The 22,659-nt window shown below is 43.8% G+C and overlaps 1 protein-coding gene across 1 annotated transcript in view; it reads right to left on the bottom strand.

Annotated features, from left to right (window-relative positions):
• The window catches only part of LOC140214062 (uncharacterized), a 160,556-nt gene that overhangs the window by 110,723 nt on the left and 27,174 nt on the right, over window positions 1-22,659 (bottom strand). Inside the window, exon 2 of the mRNA XM_072285328.1 lies at window positions 13,785-13,854. Coding sequence (XP_072141429.1) covers window positions 13,785-13,854 — 70 coding nt within the window. The remainder of the gene's footprint in view (window positions 1-13,784; window positions 13,855-22,659) is intronic.

Here is a 22,659-nt window from a genome sequence, read left to right as displayed (position 1 = left end):
TAGCTCATTTCATCGATAGCAGAGTTTGTGTGAAGCATCGTCTTCGGGACATCGTTTGCATACCTTTATCTCACAAATTTTTAAAATACATAGAGCAAGCATGGACAGAGTCGCAAACTAAAAGCGGTAAAAATGTTTATCGCAGTTCGTGCTCTTGAGACAAAAAAGTTACTGTATTATCACAGGCTTTTACGTCTGGTAATGTGGTTTTAGCCACGCGTCTATTCCACATGTGAGCTGTACACGGTGCGCCGCTCTTCTAAACATCCCTACATTTCCTGACACGGGGAAGACCCGACGCCAATATGCTCCGGTGCCAGCACATGCATCATCACGCAAAAGCGGACTTGGGGCCAACTCAACGCGTGGGCTTTCACTAAATTATGCAGCGACGTCTTCCATCCCTTTCTACGCCACGTTTCGCCCGAGCAGAGCTTGTGCACGTTTCCTCTCCCAGACTTTGCTGAGAGTCAGGCCCGGTTCTTCTATGTCGTTATGCTCCAAGTGCCGCTGTTGCGCCCGCCGAAAATTCCTCCCGAACTCGAGTGCGCACGTAAGATGGCGGGTATCCTGCGCCAGCGAGCTCCATTACATACATACATACATACATACATACATACATACATACATACATGCATACATACACACGCACACACATTCGCGGCAGCGGAGACGCTGGCCGTGCGGGGGAAAGCAACAAAAGAACCAGAAAGCTCGCCTTCGCGCATCCGCAGCTGCATTGTAATGAGGAAGTAAACACTTCTTGCGGATAGAACGGATTTGAATTTCGCTACGTACGTATGCGCACGCTGCCTGTGAAACCGTAATGCGCTCAAGGCGTCCGTCGTACTCGCTAGTATTTCCCAGATCCGCTTAACAAAAGGCTCGGTATAATTTGCGTGCGCCCGCGCTTGTGTGCGTGTGTGTGTGCGTGCGTGCGTGCGTGCGTTTGTGTACTCGTGTTCCGACTCTTTAGGCACTCACGCGAACCTTCGCTCTATATAGATTCAAACTCGTTGCATCTGCTGCATTTTTTGTAAAATGAGGTCGCGAGCAAAAGTTTGGGGGCCACGGCATCAGCAAAAAAAATTTAAACATATTCAACCGCAGCCCCGCAGCCTGGAACTCGTTTAATACGTTGTATTGGTCAAACGCGCGCACGTATGCGCGTGCTCTTGATTTGAGCCGGAATGCCCACACTGAGAAAAAAAAAGAAAAGAAATCGCGACATCCTTGGTCGGCAAACTTTTGCTCGTGACTGTAAGTGGCCTACAATTACTTGACTATACATTTCAGTACATTCTGAGAGCAGAGAGTAGGTATACTCCAATAAACTCCTCTAGATGTCTTGCGAGCAGGTACTTCAGCCTCCAAGTAGTTTTAAGTTTAATTAGGTGAGATATGTGGTTTCTTTAATTTGTTCGTTAAGGTAATTATTAATTATTAGTTTCGTTAATATAATTTCTTAGATTAGCGAACTTTTACTTACGTATTGTAGTTTAATTATCAGTTTACTTGGGGTATTCAGCTTGTTGAGTCGCTCATTTAACCGATAGTGTGCCACTGAACGAGGCTGTACTTCGGCTTAGAGAAACGAGCAAGCCGACAAGCTTTCAAAAATTTTCAGAATGGCATCCGCTTTGAGCTTCAATCACTCACATTGCACGGACACAAAATTTCAGCTCATTGCGCAACGCGTCTGCACGAATAACCGTTTCCGCATTCACATCGTGTTCTCACAGGCGAGCATATTTCCAGTCAATTGTGAAGCCGGGAGTCTCTCGCCGCGGAGCGGCCGCTTCCGCTTCTCTAGTAGGCTTGCGTCAGTATAGGAAACAAAACAAGGATTCTGTTTCGTTGGATCCCTTGCAACACGACCAACACGCAAGCACACAGCAAATGCTAGGCGTTGTCGCAATCACTGAGCCGCGCTGTCACTACACGGAGAGAGATGCGTAATGCAACAAAAAAAAAAAAATGAAATGTGAACAGCGACAAACTGCAACGCACGCTGTTTCGCATAAATACATATATGCGTGGTGTGCAATCTGTCTGTTGCCGGTTTCTAATTAAGTCTTAATTAAGCCTCAGGTACAAATACAGGTGAACCTCGAGACGAGAGAACGCGCTGTTGTAGTTTGAAAATTGTTCGAGTTTCAATTTTTGAACAGCGTAGATAAACGGTGCGGCAAATGACACGTTGTACCGCGCGATGTTCACTAGCCAACAATGGCCGTCGAGCCTTGGGCAAAGTTGGAGTACTAACAGGTGACGATCACGATTTATTGGCATCGCGTTCGTAACAGGGGGGTGGGTGGCGACAAATAGTCTCCTATGCTGCTTGAGTTAATCAGGTATGCTATACATGCATTTCATTCCAGCATTTTTGTATGCATCTACTTTTTTCTCTTCCTGAAAACTCAGGAACTTCTTGAAATGTGCTGGCGATAGTTGAAATCGGTTGGCGCAGGACAGGAGTAATTGGAGATCGCAGGGAGATGCCTGCGTCCTGCAGTGGACATAAATTAGGATGGTGGGGTGGTGGCAGTGATTAATAATAATAATAATAATAATAATAATAATAATAATAATATTTATTGCCACGAAATATACAAAATAACACAAGCAGGCCGGTCTAAGCCTCAGTTGGCTTGTAGGACCATGCCTATGAATGTACTAGACAAAGCAAAATATATATATATATATATATATATATATATATATATATATATATATATATATATACATAAATTGATGAGATATGAATAAAAAAATGAAAAAAAAAATGAAAGGCAAAAAATTGAAAAGAACAAGATAACATTTGGTTATCTACATATAATAAAAGTTGAAGAGGTAAATATTGCGATGCAAAAAAAAATGTACAAGAGGGTAATTTTACTATAGCTGCTTTAGGAAGTGTTTGAGCGTGCTTTTTGATGTAGCGTTAAATATTTCTTCTGGTAATTTGTTAAATATGTCCGGCACATAAGCACAGCGTCTGGCCGCGCCATACCTTGTGGCTGACCGCGGAACTACATAACGGACATGTTTTCTAAGCTCCCTTGCGGCGGCACGTTCTTGTTTGAAAGCGGAATTCCATAAATTTTTAACGACAACTGTTTCTATAAGTAATGAATGGAAGTTTGGTAGCCCAAGTTCACGGAAGATGTTTGCAGATGTTACTATTGGGGAATTGTACGCAACATTTTTAAGAATGTTTTTTAAAATCCGGTCGACCCTGCATCTCCAACGATCTGAACAAAAGCCAAAGACTGTAATGCCATACCTCAACACACTGTAACCTAGTGCCTGTGCTATAATCTTTTTTACAGACAAGGGTGCAATACTTTTGATATTAAATAACAGCCAGGCTACTGACCTCAGTTTAGAACAAATAAGTGATAAGTGATGTTGCCACAATAAATTACTATCGAAATAGATTCCGAGATATTTCACACAATCCACGTATGGAATAGGTGCACATTTACAATGAACACAGTCTGACTCATGCAAGTAGAGAGGCATGTTAATAACAGTAGTCTTAAGTGGGGAGGGAAAACAAACCAGTTTTGTTTTTTGGGCATTTACAACAATTCCATTATTAGAGAACCAAAGCATTGCCTTGTACACGTCATTTTGTAACATTTCAGTGGATGTTTTATAAGAAAGGTGTTTCGCTAATAATACAGTGTCGTCAGCATACTGGAATACTGAACATTTCGAAATTGCCAAAGGGAAGTCGTTACCAAATATATTAAACAACAATGGCGACAAAATGGACCCCTGAGGAACTCCAGCTTTTACCGACAGCTTAGAACTAAATATGCCCTTATCATCGGTAGAGACCACCTGAAATCTGTTGCTCAAGTAATTTTCGAGAACTTTGTAAAAGGCCCACGAAATCCTTTATTTCATTATTTCAGTTCATCTGAAAATTCCTCAAGCAGTGCCACAGTACCACGCCCGGAAACAAACTGTCGATCGGTCAGGATAGAAAATTTGTTAAGAAAAGAAGACATAGTGTGGAAAAGAAATTTTTCTAAGACCTGAGCAATAACCGGCAATATAGAAATTGGCCGATTGTTTTCAATAATATCTTTCTTCCCTGACTTGTGTAGTGGTACCATAACTGCAGTTTTTAAGCATTCTGGAATTTCGTCGCCTTCCAAAAAACCATTCAGTATATGCAGGATAATATCTGACAGCGCATTGAAATTCCTCCTGATGGTGTGTAAAGAAATCCCATCATATCCAGTGGGCTTGTTAGGACGGAAACTGAAAATAATTTCTTCCAGATCACCCTTCAAAATTTTCGGAAGAAAAGCCGACGCAGATACGGAATGCCCTAATGGCGTAGTGCTTGTATATGGAGAGACGGCCCTTTGGGACGCTTTATCAAAGTGCCTGTTGAAAGCATCAGCCACTTCCGTGGGAGGCTGAAAAACACCGAAAATAGAACGGTTACTGGAACTCACTCCTCTGAGATGATTTACCAAAGACCAAGTTTTGCTTACATTATTTGAAGATTGTTGGAATTTATAAATAAAGTAACGGCGTTTGGCGCCACGCAGAAGAGCAACAACTCTATTTCTTGCCGACTTGTATTCTAATCGCAGTCTTTGGTTTCTGGGATTTCTTTTGCAGCGTTTCCACAAGTTGTCTCGATACGAAATGGAAGCAAGAATTTCCGTGTTCATCCAGCAGTGACCCTTTCTTATCGGCTTAGCTATCAGCCGTGTGCAACGCAATTCAAAATTTTTAATTTGCATACAGAACCTTTCATATACTTTGGCCGAAGAATCTTCTTTGGTTAAGGATGACCAGTGAAACGAAACGATAAGGTTATCAAGCTTGGATTGATTAACAGTAGGGACAAGGCATTTGCTCTGCCCAGATCCAGTTTCCACCGATGACGTTCTAGACGTGTCTGGTAAAACTAGACGACATGCTACGAAATAGTGGTCCGCCATGCGTTGTAAGATAGTACATGACCTAAATGAACAGCAGGGAACTCTGACCGCTATGTGATCTAAACAAGATTGCACTAGGCTATTATTAACTAATTCCGCTCTAGTAGGAGCTGCAATTGTACATTCCAGACCATAAGCGGACAACGTAGATAAATAATCACAAACAGACACTTTTTCAGGGCATAAAATATTGACATTCAAGTCTCCGATCAAGCAAAGTTGATCCACTCAGCTCCACTGCCGCAGAGCTTCTGAAAGCTCAACAATAAACCGTGAAAGGCTGCATGAGGGTGGTCGATAAATCGATAAGATATGAACAGAAAATGACCTTTTACAAACTTTGACCATCATAGATTCGGCATGTACAAAAGATGCATCAACAGAAGAAACTTCACAGTTGTCGTTTACATAGAGAGCAATGCCCCCGCCACGACGCCCGCTTCGTGTGACAAAATGTGCGGAAAAGCCCTCCAATGTAAACGTATCAAGGCAAGCCTGGGAAACATTGATTTCTGTAATTACAAATACGTCTACAAAGTTAGCTGCCGATTCAGCCTGAAATTTAAATTCGTCCCAGCATTTACGCAGACTTCGAATATTAACGCTCACAATGGTAAAATCTTTATCAGAACTGCACGGAAATTCTGTTTTAAATGAACTGAAGTCTGGTAGTTCACTGAAAGAAAAAGGCATGTTGGCTAAGCAATGTTTTCCAGGTCTGCTTGTTTACCAATTCGAACAAGAGACGCTGTTTCATTCTTTTTCACGAAGATCTTGCCTCCTTTCGTCCAACAAAACTGATAACCCTCCTCTTTTGCCTTCGTTCTCGCTTTCCAGAAGAGATCACGGTTAACTTTGGTCAAGTTATCATTGAAGTAGATCTTTGGAAATGAAGCACTTTCACGTAGTTTCTTTAGCTTTCCCCGCGCTTCAAGCCATTTTTCCTTCCAAATTACAGATTTAAAGCGCACCAAGACCACAGGTGTACCACTGATTTTGACTTTTAAGCGGTGTGCGGCTGCAATATCGTCAGATGAAAACCCCGAGAGGTCCAGATTTGCTGCCATTTGCGTGATTGTGTTAGGCTTTCATTACTTTTCACTGGCATACCGTGGATCTCAAGATTCTTAAGTCTGCTGTACTGCTCACTTTCATTTTGCTTTTCTTCTAGCTTTTGTATTACTGCTGCCTGAGTTACCACCGTTGTTTTCAGAGCTTCCAGTTTAGCGCAATCAGATATTTGACGTTCCTGAATGTCCCGTTGTTGTTTCAAAACAGAATCATACTTCTCGGAAAAAAACGACACCGATCCTTCTAGTTCCTTAACTGATTTCGATACAGCCGTGAACTCTTCCTGCAGCAGTAGGAGAGAATCAACCTTTTTATGCAGAATCGGCAATGATTGCAAACTTTTTCCGATTTCCCTTAGCTCATCCAACAGTGATGACTCAGAACCACTGTTATCCTCCAGTTCAGTCTCTGTGCCGCTGTTTAGTTTCTTGTTGCTTCTGCACGTTTTACAGACCCACGCATCTCTCTTAGCATTCCCCATAGTAGTGAAAGTGTTAGCTGCTATTCCAGAACATGACTGTCCAAGATGATAGGAATATTTGCATTGAGTACACACCATTATTTTTCCATCAGTAGGCAGAGCCTTATGACAGGAAATGCAGCTGTCGTCTTTTCCCATTGTTCACAGCAAACTAGTTAGACAATATAAACATATGATAATATACAACAGCTGGGAAACTAATGTACAAAAACAGGTGTTAGAAGGGGAAAACTGTTCATTGAAGGAATTCTTGTCGAAACCTACACAGCTAGTATCGCTCACCAGGCGAAGCGCAGCAATCGTTAGTGGCACGCCGTAATTTTCACTGGAATTGGCAGCTTGTGTTGCCTCGCAGAGGGCAGCACAAGGCGACCACTATGACGAGCAGGGGGGCGAGGCAGGCACTTTTACGTTGAAGGCAGCCCGCAGCCAATAATAATAATAATAATAATAATAATAATAATAATAATAATAATAATAATAATAATAATAATAATAATAATAATAATAATAATAATAATAATATTATTATTATTATTATTGAAACTACTCTATAGATATCGACCTTGTACCGCTACTTACGCTTGTAACGGATCCGGTCGTATCAATATTTAGCCAGTTTTTTTTTTTTTGTTCACCAATACTCGAAAGGTCTTTTGCTTATCTCGACTGGTGACCGGGTAAAACTTTCGTTCACTTTAAATCCAAGCACTTCTAGAAGGTGTATTTTATCTGCGGCTCTCAATGGATGAATCCCTACGCATGCCTGCCATCTGGATGTGCAGAGGGGTTGTCGGATTTTTGCCGCAGCATACACGTGCCTCTCCTTGTTGCGAGTATTTTATCCGGTATGTTTTTCTTCATTGGCAACCAGCTCGAGCTTCAAATAGCAAGGCACACTGCCCTTTGTGTTAACGTACAAGTTTTCCCCTCTAATTTTTTCGTTTGCCAGCGCTGCGGTGCATTCACTGCAGGCGCTGTATATGAAACGCTCCCGTAGAGTTAGGCGGAAGTTGCATGGCTAGGTGAATAGTATTGAGAATTTGGGATCAGTGAATAAACACGACAAGCTCTCGGTTTGAGCGGGTTTCGCTCGGCGCCATGCCCGTGTTCTACACATAATTGTCGCCACTTGCTTGACAAATGACATTCGCGAAACTAAACGTGTTCTCAGACTTTCGTTTTTTTTTCTCTACGCCTATACTTGCGCCAAAGTCCTGAGCGCTTCATCATTATTACCTTTCGGGGGAGTCGCAGTAAATTAGGAATAATGGGAGCTCTCTGTTCGGGCGGCCACCTTCCTAGGCCGCATCGTTGGTGCGATCACTGCCGAGGGACGAAAACTTACGCGCGCGGTTCGAAGCGGCACCGTTTCTCACCTGTCTGTAAGCTTTCGCGTCCGCAGCCGAAGGTGACGAAAGGCCGCAGACTGTGCCGAATGAGAACTTCGATGCGAGGCGCGCATTTGTTCCGCGTGTTATTTATCCTTGTAACGCATCGCGAGTGCACCTGCCGTCTTTAGAGCGTCGTTGCAGTGTGTGGAGTGCTGCAGCTTCCCGCGGTGCTGAGAATTGCGTTCCGAGGAGCTGCGGTTTTCCCAGCCGAGACTTAGTCTTTAGGGCTGCGCTCATTGGTTGAGCGATGCCCGCGCATTATTCACGTTGCCCGTTTCGACCAGTCGCTATTGTCTTTCCGGCGCGGGAAACTGCATCCTTTGCGCCGTGAGAAGGTGGTCCTTTGTCCCATCGGGGAATATGCGCAGTGCTTTTGATACGTTTTCCAAATTAATTGTGCCCAATAAGGAATCGGTGCAGCTTCCACATCTCTCCTCTCTAACGTTTATATTGAGATGAGCTGTGTAAGTGTGTGACAAAGCGGAAGCAAAAATATACGCAATGACGTTAAGGAATGATCATGACATGCAAGTCGGTGGGCTAGGAGGAAGGGGAAGAGGGTTGGAGGGCGTTGTTGCTTTTATGAGATCCTGGAACTCCTCAAAATTATCCCTGCGACAATATACTTCACAGCACAACTTACATGCATGCATTGCACCTTTAAACTAACATATGTCAGCGATGTGCTTGACTCACGAGCAAAGGTAGATGAACAGAAATCTTTTAGCATGGCTGCCGGTGCCTCCGCACAGCCCCTCCAGAAATTAATTCCCGCAGTATAGCCATTATAACATGCATTCTGAAAACAGTTGGTACGTGTCCGAGGTTTTGAACAAGAGTCTTCGATTAACTGTAACAACGAGCACATTACTAGAGAGGGCGCCTCCCACTAATGACGATCAGCGCTTACGAACTCGTACTCGTGAATGGCTACCCGTTATTCCAAACACAGTAGCGTTACATCGCACCTTTCCCTTCTTATAGGCAACATGTGTTATGGCAGCAGCCACGTGGGCTTGGACGTACTGGCTATATTTTGTTTGGTGAGATGATTGCATTGATGCTGTAAGAATTGGCAGAGGCAACGTACATTACACACCAGTGCCGGGAGTCAATAGGCTGTGACATGACACATGGCGGTGGAGTATTAAAATTTTACTCCAAATAATCTCCATTTTTTGGCTGGTATGATTGGCCTAAGCTTCAAGAAAGCCAGCATGCAAAGCTACTAGCTCGCTTTTCAAGTTAATTCTCAAGACATCCATGAGAAAGCCTCATCACTCCGACACCCACATGGAGCATGCCGTATTTCGAGGAGATTCTCATTAAGTTAACACCAGCAACCAAGCCATACATGCCTCGGAAACGGTCATTATGCGGGCTATCGCGTCGTGTAAAACGTTAATGTGGACCGAGATAAAGCATGCTGTTGCGAACTTGTACTTCGGTAGCTCGGCAGAATCAAATGGATATTTTCTAGCATTAACAAATCAGTCGAACCATTTTTTATGTGCAGGTATGTCGAGACCACGCAAATGAGCGACTCAAAGGAAGTCGTCCATATTCTGCCCTCATCGTCGAATTCCACTGGTTGATGAAGTTGCCAGAACCTCAAAGGCCCCGCCGGTACGATGAACACTACGATCACCCGCCTAAGGTAAGCGTGGCATATGGCAGCGCTTTCTACTTCTCATGCAACCTCGGGACGAAGCGCAGCCGCCTCAGGCCTGTCGGAGAAGAAAAAAAAAAGAAAAGAAATCAAGGACGAGTTGATTTCGCCTTACGAAACAAGGTGATTGCATGCTTGCTGTCACTGATTGAGCCCGCTTCTCCCCGCGGCTACCCTGCTCGTCTTGGAACGACGCAACCCGATAGATGGGAAATCATCCGCGGCCAAGTATGCAAGGAGCATTGACTTGTTCTCATTGCCCGACGTGTTTCGCCTATCGCGCCGCCTCTTCTGGTTTCAACAAAAGGGAGCATTACATTTTCTTTAAGCGGGAATTGTTGGCTTTATAGGAACATCATCGTTCCAGTTACCGCGAGTGTGCAAGTGTAAACAAATGGAGCTCTCTGGTTTGGAATTGAAGGCAGGTATTAGACACGAAAAAAAAAAAAAGAAACGGAGAGAAACGTTTATTAGTCGCCGAGTCAACTTTCGTGTATGTCATACTCTTCTTCAGAGTCCAGCCTGTTCCCTATAATTTATCTTCGTGCCATATCGCAACCAACTCGTTTGGGAAGTTCTGGAAATGAGAGTTCGTGTGTGTAGCAATTTCTGAAGACGAATTCCCCAACTTTGTGCGGACAAAGCAGACTGGAGATCAGCAAGCAGCCCAGCGTATACCCCATACTAAATAGTCCCCTGTCCGTGTTTCCTTAGTTTCATTCGTCGTCTCCTTTTCATAGATTTACGTCGGCTGGGTTCACATGCCGATATCATAGATTCTCAATGTTGCAATCCGGATGCATTTGCATTGCTCAACGCGCCGAACTAGCCCGATTGAATACGATTTCTCGTTTTTGTTGTCGAGTTGGTCCTATCAGTCGGTTCTCGGGTTTAAACGAAGTGATTGCGAAAACGACCGACGTTAGGCATTATTGCTGAGTGACGTATAGGGCATTTTTTTTTCTTTATTTCCATAAGCGTAGTGAGTCGCACTAAAATAAATTTCTCTGGCATTCTTTGTATTACCACGAGTTAGCAATTACCAGGTGCTGTGTCGCACCCTTTGCCATGAGTCGCAAGTTTGTCGAGTACATTGTCACATTTTCTGGGTAATCTGCTGCATTATCTCGCTCTTCACGCAGACGCTAGTTCACACAAAAGCAGAGAGTCGGCGATGGTCGCCATTCGCAGTAGTAGACACTGTGTCGTCGCGAACTTGGCAGCAGTAAGCGTGGCTAACAAGTAAACGAAAATTCAACCGCGACGTTTCACACAACTGTTTGCTTGGCGTTTCAGTCACACAGAAATTTATCGAGCTGTGATCTTTCATTTTGAACTATGTACCGGGCATTTCTGCAATACTTTCGGTAACACTTCAAAACTGCCTTTTCGAGTTACAAGGCAGTTCTTTCAGAGGCATGCCATCGGTGGTGCCGACCACGAGGTGACGGACGATACGTGGTAATAAGTCGCTAATTAACAAAGATGCATTCAATAACGTATGGACGTTTAGTTTCAACGGGCTCATTGTAACTCACAAATTGAAGCGAGCTCTCCGTACAAGCTGTCTTGGCTTTGTGATCTGAAAAAAGAACTGTGATAACCCGCAAAATTGTGGCGCCGCGAATTTCGGCTATCGGAGCGCGCGAAACCAAAACTGGGAGGCTGCAAAAAAAAAAAAAAAACGCAAAGCAGCGCTTCTCGAGGTGAAGTTCTGCACACTTCACCTAGCAGCTGGCAGACAGCGCCCTGTGGCAGTCGCCAGTAACCGTGGCAGTCGCCAGCACACAGCAGTCGCCAGTAACCGTTCTACATACAAAATTCTTATTGCAATTCTTATATTCTTATTGCAATTCTTATATTCTTATTAATTTCAGAAAGACTCAGAAAGCTCGTTTCTCCTGTGGGGTAACACGTGGCACCAGATAGCAATATCCCGTTATCAAAATAATAATAATTGCAATTAAACCACTAAAGGGCTATGTTTCAATAAAGCTTACATTTCGGCCCCTCTATAGAAACTTCGGCTAAGCCTGCTTCGTGGACTATTATTGTATGGTTCGCCATTTTGTGTATATGGTGGCTACTATTTGCCTGACTTTAAGGAGTGACTTTAAAATTTAGAATAAGGACATTTAAGAAACGCTCTTTCTTATTAATTTTCAAGGCGGGAATGTGCTTGATTAACGAAACAGAAGGCTGAAGTGGTCGAACAAAGGGAACAGCCTCCTCGGTCAACAGTATGCATACCACTGTTGGAAATACGACAGCCAGCGAGTACTGAAATATTCTGAATACATCCACCACTTAGTAACGCGTACGTGCACATCAAACTGCTGACTTTTTTTTCGATTTCGAATTATTGTGCTTTCATTATCAGTGTTTCCCTTCTACGCGCTATTTCAATAGGCAGCGTTCCTCCTAAATGCCTTCATTAAAGCTACACGTGCGATTATTAACTAGCAGCGCTAAGTTCTGCGTATAAGACTGCCAGCCTCGGCTTCGTGTACTGTACGTCTTTAACTTCGCCTGTGCCTTTCGTGTAAAGCTAAGTTATCACGTATTGTATACTGCAGCTACGGGAATTACGGAGCACAGGGGGGGGGGGCGCTTTCGTAAGCGCCTTCGAACCATCTGACGCCCACAAAGCTAGTTGCGTCCAAAATTGGATATTTCAACACTCACCCAGAACGAATGAGGTCCACACGCCTCGTAAACTCCAAGTCTGTTCCGTAGGCCCTCCAGTAAGCACAGCGAAAATGTCTACCTCTACATGCAGAGAGTGGAGACTTTCGCGAGTACACCGAAAGACGTGGCAGGGGTTCAATTCGTCGCGGGGGGCATTTCGTAAAAGGCAGTGCCTAGTCGGCCACCGCGGTAAATTGAGCGACAAGGCGCATAATTTGAAAGTGTCATCGAGCCTCGGTGGTCTGCGGGCGTCTCGAGAACAACACGTGGTCCTAAAGCAGGCTCTAACTAGCGGTGAAGCAACTGCATGCATACAAGCATGCATGCAAATTACACACTAGGCATATACAGGGTATGTCAGCTGACTTTAGCCAGAGTTTAAAATATGCGAATGCCAAGCAGCTGGATAAAACGAAGGTAATGTTTGCCTTGCTTGGAGTTACTTCGCTTACATTTAAACTCCACCTAAATATATAATTAGTCCTAATTATTCAACTTTCAAATATAATCAGATGAAAAGTATAAATGAGAAAATTGTAGAGCGACATGAAAAACTCCCGATACAGCTTTCTATTGCTCAATACATGCTACATAAAGTGTTTCCCCGAGCGAGAAAGAAGCCCGCAAATGCACGCAACATTGCCGCGCGACTGGCCGCTCGAGGCACTTTTCGTCTATTCGCGGGCTTCTTTCACGCTCAGAAAAACGCTTATGTAGCACGAATTGAGCAACAGAAAGCTCAAGCGGGAGTTCTTCACGTTGCTCCACAATTTTGTCATTCAGACTTTTCATCTAATAATAATATGTGAGAAGTTGATTAATTATAACTAATTATCGAATTAGGCGAAATAGTAGAAAAATGAGCATCTCAAAGCGACGGTAAACAACAGTACCTTCGTTCTGTCCTGCTACGTGGCATTCCCATATTTTTAAACTCTGACTAAAGTTAGCTGGGACACCTTGTATACGTCTTCTTATTACCAGTATACGTTACATTTCATAACACCAGGTGGGAACATGCACGTATATTGCAATAATATTGTCGTTAGTACCGAGAAGAGATTGATAGCTGTGCAGGGATGTGGGGAAATTGTGCTTTCGCCTGTTTCTTATTTTACTTGTAATATTAAGTTTACAAAAAAAGGCATAAATGCGACGAGTCCAACAGTGAGGAATACAAAGGTAAATTATATTTATCATTTTGCGACATTAACGCCAAAGTCTTCTGTGACGTGTGACGGTGACGGCATTTTGCGAGGAATGTTCGGAGAATGACAACAGGTTAGGTACCGCGCTTTGGTTGTTAGCGACTAGAGAAGAGTCGCCAGGATGAATAATATCTTGATAATCGCACGCCACAGCTGTCACCACCAAACATTTGTGCGACCATGGGACTACAACGGGCTACGTTTAAATTCTAATGAAATTGATTCCACAGAAATACTACGAACTTCATTCCTTGTTGCAGTAATGTACGTGCCTTATTTTCAAGCGATAAGTGTTGCACTGACCTGCTTTCGGCGATTTCCCCCATGTCGAATGTCTTGAGCCGCAAGAACAGGTATCTTCTTCTCTTGCACACTGCGTGAGTTACAATTTTCACTCGGTAAATTGTTGATCTGGAAAAAGTTCCTAGCAGGTAAATACACTTTGGCTTTGCACGATCATTCCATTTGCCTATAGGTGCTAGACTGCACCTGTACACAACTCCTGTACACAACTCCTGTACACAACTCCTGTACACAACTCCTGTACACAACTCCTGTACACAACTCCTGTACACAACTCCTGTACACAACTCCTCTAGACTTCTCCTGTAGACTTCTCCTGTAGACTTCTCCTGTAGACTTCTCCTGTAGACTTCTCCTGTAGAGTACTCCTGTAGAGTACTCCTGTAGAGTACTCCTGTAGACTACTCCTGTAGACTACTCCTGTAGACTACTCCCGTAGACTACTCCCGTAGACTACTCCCGTAGACTACTCCCGTAGACTACTCCCGCAACATGAACTGACAAGTTATTGTTAGGCTGGCTGGTGATTGTTTTTGAGAAAGCTTATATAACCAAACAGGATGGCACTCTGTTCTTCTTTTTGTTCGTTATGTTTTTTGTACTAGTGCTTTTTTTGACGTATTCAAAAGCAGTAAAGAATGAATGAACGTGCCTGCGTGATTTTTCCTGAAGGGTTGCAACTGAAAATTTTAATAAATTGAAGTGCAATGGCAGACGCTGTGTATGCGCCAAACGGTGTTCTTGTGTTTGCTTTCCTGAGACATTCACATTACCGGAATGATTGAGAAGATTCCATCCTGAATGCGGCAGGCGCATCGTTATTTTTATGCTACTCGATTCTCATACAGCACCGAAGTCGTATGTCCCACATCTCGGTGTGTTGGTTTTCGTTGCAGTACCGGATGCTCGCTTGATATTTCGTTGCAAGTAATTCAGGAACAGAATTCCTATATTTTTGTACTTCGTGAATATAATGTTAGTTGCCGCCTTTATTGCATTCCTGGAATACCTGAGAGATTGAGTGTCCTGGCAGACCGGTTGTCGTGCCGCCCAAGAGTTCGTAAAGCCGCTGGTTAGCTCTGCCTCTAGCTTGGTCTCATTGCGAAAAATCCCACTTTTCAGGTGTCGCGAAGGCTCCTTTGTTTACTGATGGCGAACCTGAACACCGTTCTTTTCAGTGTTGCACGCATGGCACTAAAGTTCAAGAAATACACAGCATCGAAAACTAAGGTATCAAGGAGAGCGAAATCAAGAAGGCGTTGCTTTCGTACCGACTGATGTAGACATCAGCTGAGCGCGTGTGATCAAATGTGGACGCCTATTACCAAATATGTTTTGATGTGGGCAGGGTAGGGATGCGCGTCCTGGACGCGGGTCGTCTACGTCATGTCCACATCGAAACATATTTGGTAATTTATCCCGTTTTGTGCGGCACACCTCACTGAGTATACTGTGGCTGTAGTGTAGAATGTGTTTTGCGACTAACGTTTTACGACGAATCTAAAGCATAAATGTGAAAAAGGGGCGCCTGATATTTTACGTTTCCTCAAGAATAAATATTTATGTCGGAGCCGCGAACCCATGGGGCCAGTTAGGTCAACGGTTCACGTATACGACAATTTATTACATCTGTATACTAATACTACACACCAGTTAATCGCGCATTTGCGTGCAACCTAGGCCAGCCTGTGTAGCTGTTCATGGAAAAGACAGACATTATTATTTGTCTTTGTTCGTTTGCTTTTTGCGTCTATAGAGTGAGATGTGTATAGATTTCATTGAATACTGGATAATGTGAGAGCGGCACTTTGTTCAGCTCGTCATAAGCATGGATAGCAGACGTTCAAGGATGAGTTTACATTAAGTGAGCAATCGACGCAAGCACTAAAATGAAGACGTGTGCAATGAACAAATTAATTTACGCGCACAGTGACAGCTATAATGTAATGGGACAGCGTCGTGGATAGCACTAAGGTTTATTTATGCATGCTGGAAGCGTAAACGAAAAAGCTATAGAAGGCAGAAGTTTTCATCTCTCGTGGTCGGCCGAAAGCTTGCTATAAATAGCGCCAAGGTGAGCCTCGGATTCAGTGGCATCTGTCGAACGTCGCGTGTCGCCGCGTTAATGCCCCACTATACAACATTCACAATTTGCCTTTGTGCTAACGCCGCCCGTCATGCTAGTTTCATATTTTCGATCTGTGCTTCATATTGTGCGCTTCCATTCTCTTCGCAAACTTCAGAAGGGTGTTTCGTGTTTAAACCGCGGGGACGGGTCGCTATGACTATCAGACCCAATGGCCTGAATCCTTTACGCTCTCAGCGGGACGGAGCGAGACAGTGCTTCGAAACAGCCGTCTGCTCAGACGTCTGTGTTTCTCCTTTCAAGCATTGCAGCTCGCCGCTCGCTCTGCGTCTCCATTTGCTGACACAGTGGGAGATAGAAGCCGTGTTGCGATGACCTTTCCCATGGCCACCTCTGAGTTTCATGTTCTCTTGGCTTTCCGGCCAAGGGATAAGTCCCCAGGGCGCGATACTCGCTATGGGCGTGTGCCGTGTAATATCGTATATACTTTAGTTTTCTCGTTCTCTTCATTTACTAGCTTTTTTATTATTGGGTGCACTCTATAAACGCAGAACGACGGGAAAGGAAGAGAACGGAGAAAGTGAACGGAGAATTGTGAGGAGTTAGAGGACCACGTACGAAAAGGGCACACAGAGCAAATAAAACAAGGTCTAAAATTATAGACGCCCATAGAAGTGATACTCGATACGTTTGTGTAGAGCATAACGCAATGAATAAAACGGGAAACGTACGTCTCAATGACGTTATAAACGGACTAGACGACACGATGTTGAATGTTCGATGTTCCGAACGAAAAACGTTATTTCTTTAAATATATGTTTAATTTTTTGGACTAACGCTCTCCTTAGGCAACATCAGGGTTGTACAAAAGTGCGAGCAATTATGCTTGCTGCTTCAGCATTGCAGGACACTTTGTTGCGGCCCTTTGAAACTTCGCTTCCGACCTGCGATCGGTGTTTGATGATTTCTGCAGTACGGAAGGACCATTCCATGAGCACAATCAGAATAGGGATATTTGTAGCCGGTTATAATAACACTGTTCGTAAATATTTGACTTTCTCTGTACCGTTAGCAAATCAATGTACAACCACCTGCTTGCTTGTCAGAGTCAACCATGAACGCTTTTATTTATCGCGCTGCGCGCACAGAGAGAGTTGGGGTGGGCCTTAATAAAAAAACAATTATGGGGTTTTACGTGCCAAAACCACTTTCCGATTATGAGGCACGCCGTAGTGGAGAACTCCGGAAATTTTGACTACCTGGGGTTCTTTAACGTGCACCTAAATCTAAGTACACGGGTGTTTTCGCATTTCGCCCCCATCGAAATGCGGCCGCTGTGGCCGGGATTCGATCCCGCGACCTCGTGTTCAGCAATCCAACACCATAGCCACTGAGCAACCACGGGGGGTGGGCCCTAATCAGTTCTTGCTTAACTTTTCAACACGAAACTAATGTTTGTGCAGGCGTTCAAAAACGAATGATTACCTCATTGAAACCTGCGTTTGTTTCTCCGAAGCCGCCACAGCTTCAACAAATTATCGTGTGTCGGTCGCTGCTTTCCTATAATAGAGTCCAAAAATAAGTCTGCAGCCGCAACTAAACTTCAATAATTAAAACCTGCTTTTGAACACTGAACAAGTGAACCACTACGAAGAAAAAGAAGAAAGGTACGTGTATTCGTAAAAATTTTCTCTCATATTACAAGTTGAAATTTGTAACAATCTACTCTTGCAGCGACGTCAGCATAAACGCTAATGGTTTGCTGGAAATGAAGGGACCTTTTGTTATGCTTGCGACATCTGTGAGCGCCGGTGGCGGCAGCATGAAAAAAAAAAAATAGTTGATGTCTTGCGCAAGCAAGTAATATGGAGGTTCGCCACTCGCCTAAGAATTCAATCTCGCCACGCAGATTTGCCGCGTAGAAAATGAGTTGAAGCTTCAATGCGTAATTACGGTCGTCATGTCACGTCGTGACACGTGCAAAATAGCTGCTAAGTATAGCCTACTCAAAATGCTAAACTCTAATGGTAGTTGTCGCGCACTAGTAATTTGAGCTGCTGGAGGATGACGTAAATCTCGGGGGGAGAGTGACAGATATATTTTTCATCTTACATAAAGTGCTTCCGCAACAGAAATGCGATGCGAGACGTGATAACAAAAGTACTCATATCATATTGACCCGCTTCACAACCCTGTAGTAGGGGGGAAAGAAACGAATACGGCAAGTCCAGTGGTGATGTCGCCGCCATGTGAAAGCTATTAGCGTGTTATCACGGACCGGTAGATGTTAGCTTGCCAATGCCCTGGCACACCACCTCGGACCTTGGATAATACCGCAATCAATCAATCAATTACTCTGCACAGGAACAGGCATAAGGTCTGAGTGCTGGCGCGCGCGTAAAAAAGAAATGTCGGCTAGGTGCTATCAGAAAAACAAAAACAATGGATAAAACGAACCCCCTTCAAAAGGAGAGTGTGCTTACAGCAAGGCGCAAGGTGAATAAAAAAGTAAAAGGAGGGGAACGGCAGTTAAACTATGACACAACAATGCAAAGCTCTCAAAAGAGCAATGACAGCAAGTTACAAAAGCTATCAAGATACTGAAAATAAGCGTTATCAAGACAGCACTCTTTGGACGGTTGAATGTTGGTGATGACATGCTGGAACATGTAAAAGTAAATGTTCTCTGGTGATCTTGCGTGGCATTCGAAACATTATATAACTGAAAAATTTGGGACACCATGAGGATACCGTGAAGGAATTTCAAAAGGTCTGCGCGATTACGTCGGCAGCGAAGTAAAGGCAGTCACAATAATCCAGTTATGCTAGAACAATATCCATGTTACCAAAGCGGGGATGATATGCTTAGAAATGTTTTCTGGAACGTATCTATAATGTCACTGTGGGATCTACAAATGCCATTCTAGACGTCCGATGGATGTTCGAGTTGACGGGTTGTTGTGTACAACTTGCAGAAAAGTGTAGGAGAAATGAATTCAATCATCATCATCAGCAGCAGCCTGGTTACGCCCACTGCAGGGCGAAGGCCTCTCCCATACTTCTCGAACAACCCCGGTCATGTACTAATTGTGGCCATGTCATCTCTGCAAACTTCTTAATCTCATCCGCCCACCTAACTTTCTGCCGCCCCCTGTTACGCTTCCCTTCTCTTGGAATCCAGTCCGTAACCCTTAATGACCATCGGCTATCTTCCCTCCTCATTACATGTCCTGCCCATACCCATTTCTTTTTCTTGATTTCAACTAAGATGTCATTAAATCGCGTTTGTTTCCTCACCCAATCTGCTCTTTTCTTATCCCTTAACGTTACACCCATCATTCTTCCTTCCATGGCTCGTTGCATCATCCTCAATTTAAGTAGAACCCTCTTCGTAAGCCTCCAGGTTTCTGCCCCGTAGGTGAGTACGGGTAAGACAGCTATTATACACTTTTCTCTTGAAGGATAATTGCAACCTGCTGTTCATGATCTGAGAATGCCTGCCAAACGCACCCCAGCCCATTTTTATTCTTCTGATTATTTCCGTCTCATGATCCGGATACGCCGTCACTACCTGCCCTAAGTAGATGTATTCCCTTACCACTTCAAGTGCCTCGCTACCTATTGTAAATTGCTGTTCTCTTCCGAGACTGTTAAATATTACTTTAGTTTTCTGCCGATAAATTTTTAGACCCACTCTTCTGCTTTGCCTCTCCAGGTCAGTGAGCATGCATTGCAATTGGTCCCCTGAGTTACTAAGCAAGGCAATATCATCAGCGAATCGCAAGTTACTAAGGTATCCTCCATTAACTTTTATCCCCAATTCTTCCCAATCCAGGTCTCTGAATACCTCCTCAAAACACGCTGTGAATAGCATTGGAGAGATCGTATCTCCCTGCTGGACGCCTTTCTTTATTGGGATTTTCTTGCTTTCTATATGGAGGACTACGGCGGCTGTAGAGCCGCTATAGATATCTTTCAGTATTTTTACATACGGCTAGTCTACACCCTGATTCCGTAATGCCTCCATGACTGCTGAGGTTTGGACAGAATCAAACGCTTTCTCGTAATCAATGAAAGCTATATATAAGGGTTGGTTATATTCAGCACATTTCTCTATCACCTGATTGATAGTGTGAATATCGTCTATTGTTGAGCAGCCTTTACGGAATCCTGCCTGGTCCTTTGCTTGACAGAAGTCTAAGGTGTTCCTGATTCTATTTGCGATTACCTTAGTAAATAGTTTGTAGGCTACTGACAGTAAGCTGATCCGTCTATAATTTTTTAAGTCTTTGGCGTCCCCTTTCTTATTGATTAGAATTATGTTAGCGTTCTTCCAAGATTCCGGTACGCTCGAGGTGATGAGGCATTGCGTATACAGGGTGGCCAGTTTCTCTAGAACAATCTACCCACCATCCTTCAACAAATCTGCTGTTACCTGATCCTCCCCAGCTGTCTTCCCCCTTTGCATAGCTCCCAAGGCTTTCTTTACTTCTTCCGGCGTCACCTGTGGGATTTCGAATTCCTCTAGACTATTCTCTCTTCTATTATCGTCGTGGGTGCCACTGGTACTGTATAAATCTCTATAGAACTCCTCAGCCACTTGAACTATCTCATCCATATTAGTAATGATATTGCCGGCTTTGTCTCTTAACGCATACATCTGGTTCTTGCCAATTCCTAGTTTCTTCTTCACTGCTTTTAGGCTTCCTCAGTTCCTGAGAGCACGTTCAATTCTATCCATATTATACTTCCTTATGTCAGCTGTCTTACGCTTGTTGATCAACTTCGAAAGTTCTGCCAGTTCTATTCTAGCTTGTGGGCATCATCAAGGAGTGTGCAATAGAAGTCGGTGGTAGCTCCGCTAGACAGGATACCAGTAAGCTATCGCAGGAGACGAAATATCTGATCAAGAAACGCCAATGTATGAATTCAATCGATATTGTGCAAATAGAGCGAAGAGAGCACATATTCCGCATTGCAACGCGTTTAGTGGGGACTGAAATGTGTATAAAAAGTGCACCCAGTTCTTTGATCTCAGAGTCTACACGATGTTCTTCTTTGCACCATATTGAAAAAAAAAAAAAAACAGGTCGGACTGTAGGATGCCACACTAATCAACAGTGTGAATTTCCTTAAGAATCATGATATTATAGGCTTATAGAAGGAATGAGGGAATTCGGAATAGCAGAAAGGACGTCGTTAGTGAAAATTTCAAAAGGAATCGTCCTAATAGTCATCCGTGAGGAACGCCGCTAGTTGCTATGTAAAAAGAAGACGTTTGGCCATTGACGTTAACTTAAGATGATCTTTTGAGGAGGTAACTGTGCAAGAGATTGACAAACGAAGAGTCAACACCAAACTGCGTAAGCTTGATTAGCAACAGTGAGTGGCTGACTACATCAAGAGCTTTGCTAAAGTCAGAGAAAATGGTGTCAACTTAACCACTCTGAAATACCGGCGCGGAGATTTGTGTCATGGCACTTGCCAAATTTGTAATAGTGGATCAGCCGGTATGAAATGAGTGCGAATTCGGAATCATTGAGTTAACAGTAAGATGTGAAGAGCGAGCTCAAAAATCTTACACGTAGCACAGAGAAATCAGGCAATCATTCGAGACATTGGTTGTAAACCTAACTGAAATATAGGAAAAGCATGAGCAGTCTTCCATATGTGAAGGAAAGCGGAAGTATTCAAACATCTAATAAATATAGATGTCAAAGCAAGGGCAGGTGAACTGCCGTGGTCTTTCAGAGTTGCAGAAAGTACGCTATCAGGGCTGCAAGATAGAGAAGACTTCAAGCTCTTAAGGCATTCGTGGATGAGCTTTTCATCAAACAAGACAGCACTAGATGCAGAAAGCGTCGTGGGCTGCTGCTGCCTGACGCCAGCTTCGAAAACCGAAGTTTTATATAAGGATGAGAAGTGGGGAACAAAACAATCCGCGACTGCTTGGACTTGTACTCCTCTGGAGTCGAGCAGGCACAAGCAAACTCGTCGTTTTATGGAGCGCTTGGCGGTATGGTTCCGAAATTCCGCCAACCGGTCGGAAGCGCGCTTTCCAAGAATGCAATATGTGAGCCGTGATCCCACTTATAGAGGCGTTTGCAGGGTGTCTGAACAAAAAATTCGGTATTCTTCTCCCCATTCATTAGGCACAGGACTTCTGGATTTGCGGCGTGCGCGACTTTAATACTTTAGGGGAGGTCTAAGTGCCAATGAGAACCAGTAAAGTTTTTTAAAGTTTTTGGACTGTACTTTAGGAATGTATTCACCCATACTGCTCAAAACAAGCTCCTTAAACCGACCTACTTTGTCATCAACATTGGGTTTGTTTGTAACCAGTGACGAATCGCTGGTGGACAATAAATCACATAAAGCGACATAATCACGACGCTTGAAAGCAAAGTGAGAGGATTCATTTATTCCACTGGAGGAGATCTGCTTCCTGGCGCACACAAAGGCAGACACACCTCTTTAGTAGCGAGTGAAATTTGTCGGGATCGCGCAAGAGAAATGACCGAACGAGAGGCATCAATAACTTGGGCATTCGAGAGGCAAAAATCTAGGACGTTGCGACAAGAATAGCCAATGAAGTTGTGCTGCTGAAAGGAACAGAAGGACAGAATCCAACAGCAGGCTGCATTTGTTCGCTGCGTAATTATTGTAATGAGAATACCTAAGCGTGTTCCAATAACTTCTAGGTTTATTAAAATCACCAAGGGTTACTCTGGGCTTGCTATGGTAAGATTCTACTGTTTCAATAGAGGAGACGACCGCATCAAACTGGAC

The sequence above is a fragment of the Dermacentor andersoni genome, chromosome 11 (assembly GCF_023375885.2).
Source record: "Dermacentor andersoni chromosome 11, qqDerAnde1_hic_scaffold, whole genome shotgun sequence".
Classification (NCBI taxonomy): Eukaryota; Metazoa; Arthropoda; class Arachnida; order Ixodida; family Ixodidae; genus Dermacentor; species Dermacentor andersoni.
The sequence above is the reverse complement of the archived record's forward strand: the minus strand, read 5'-3'. Positions and strand labels throughout refer to the sequence as shown.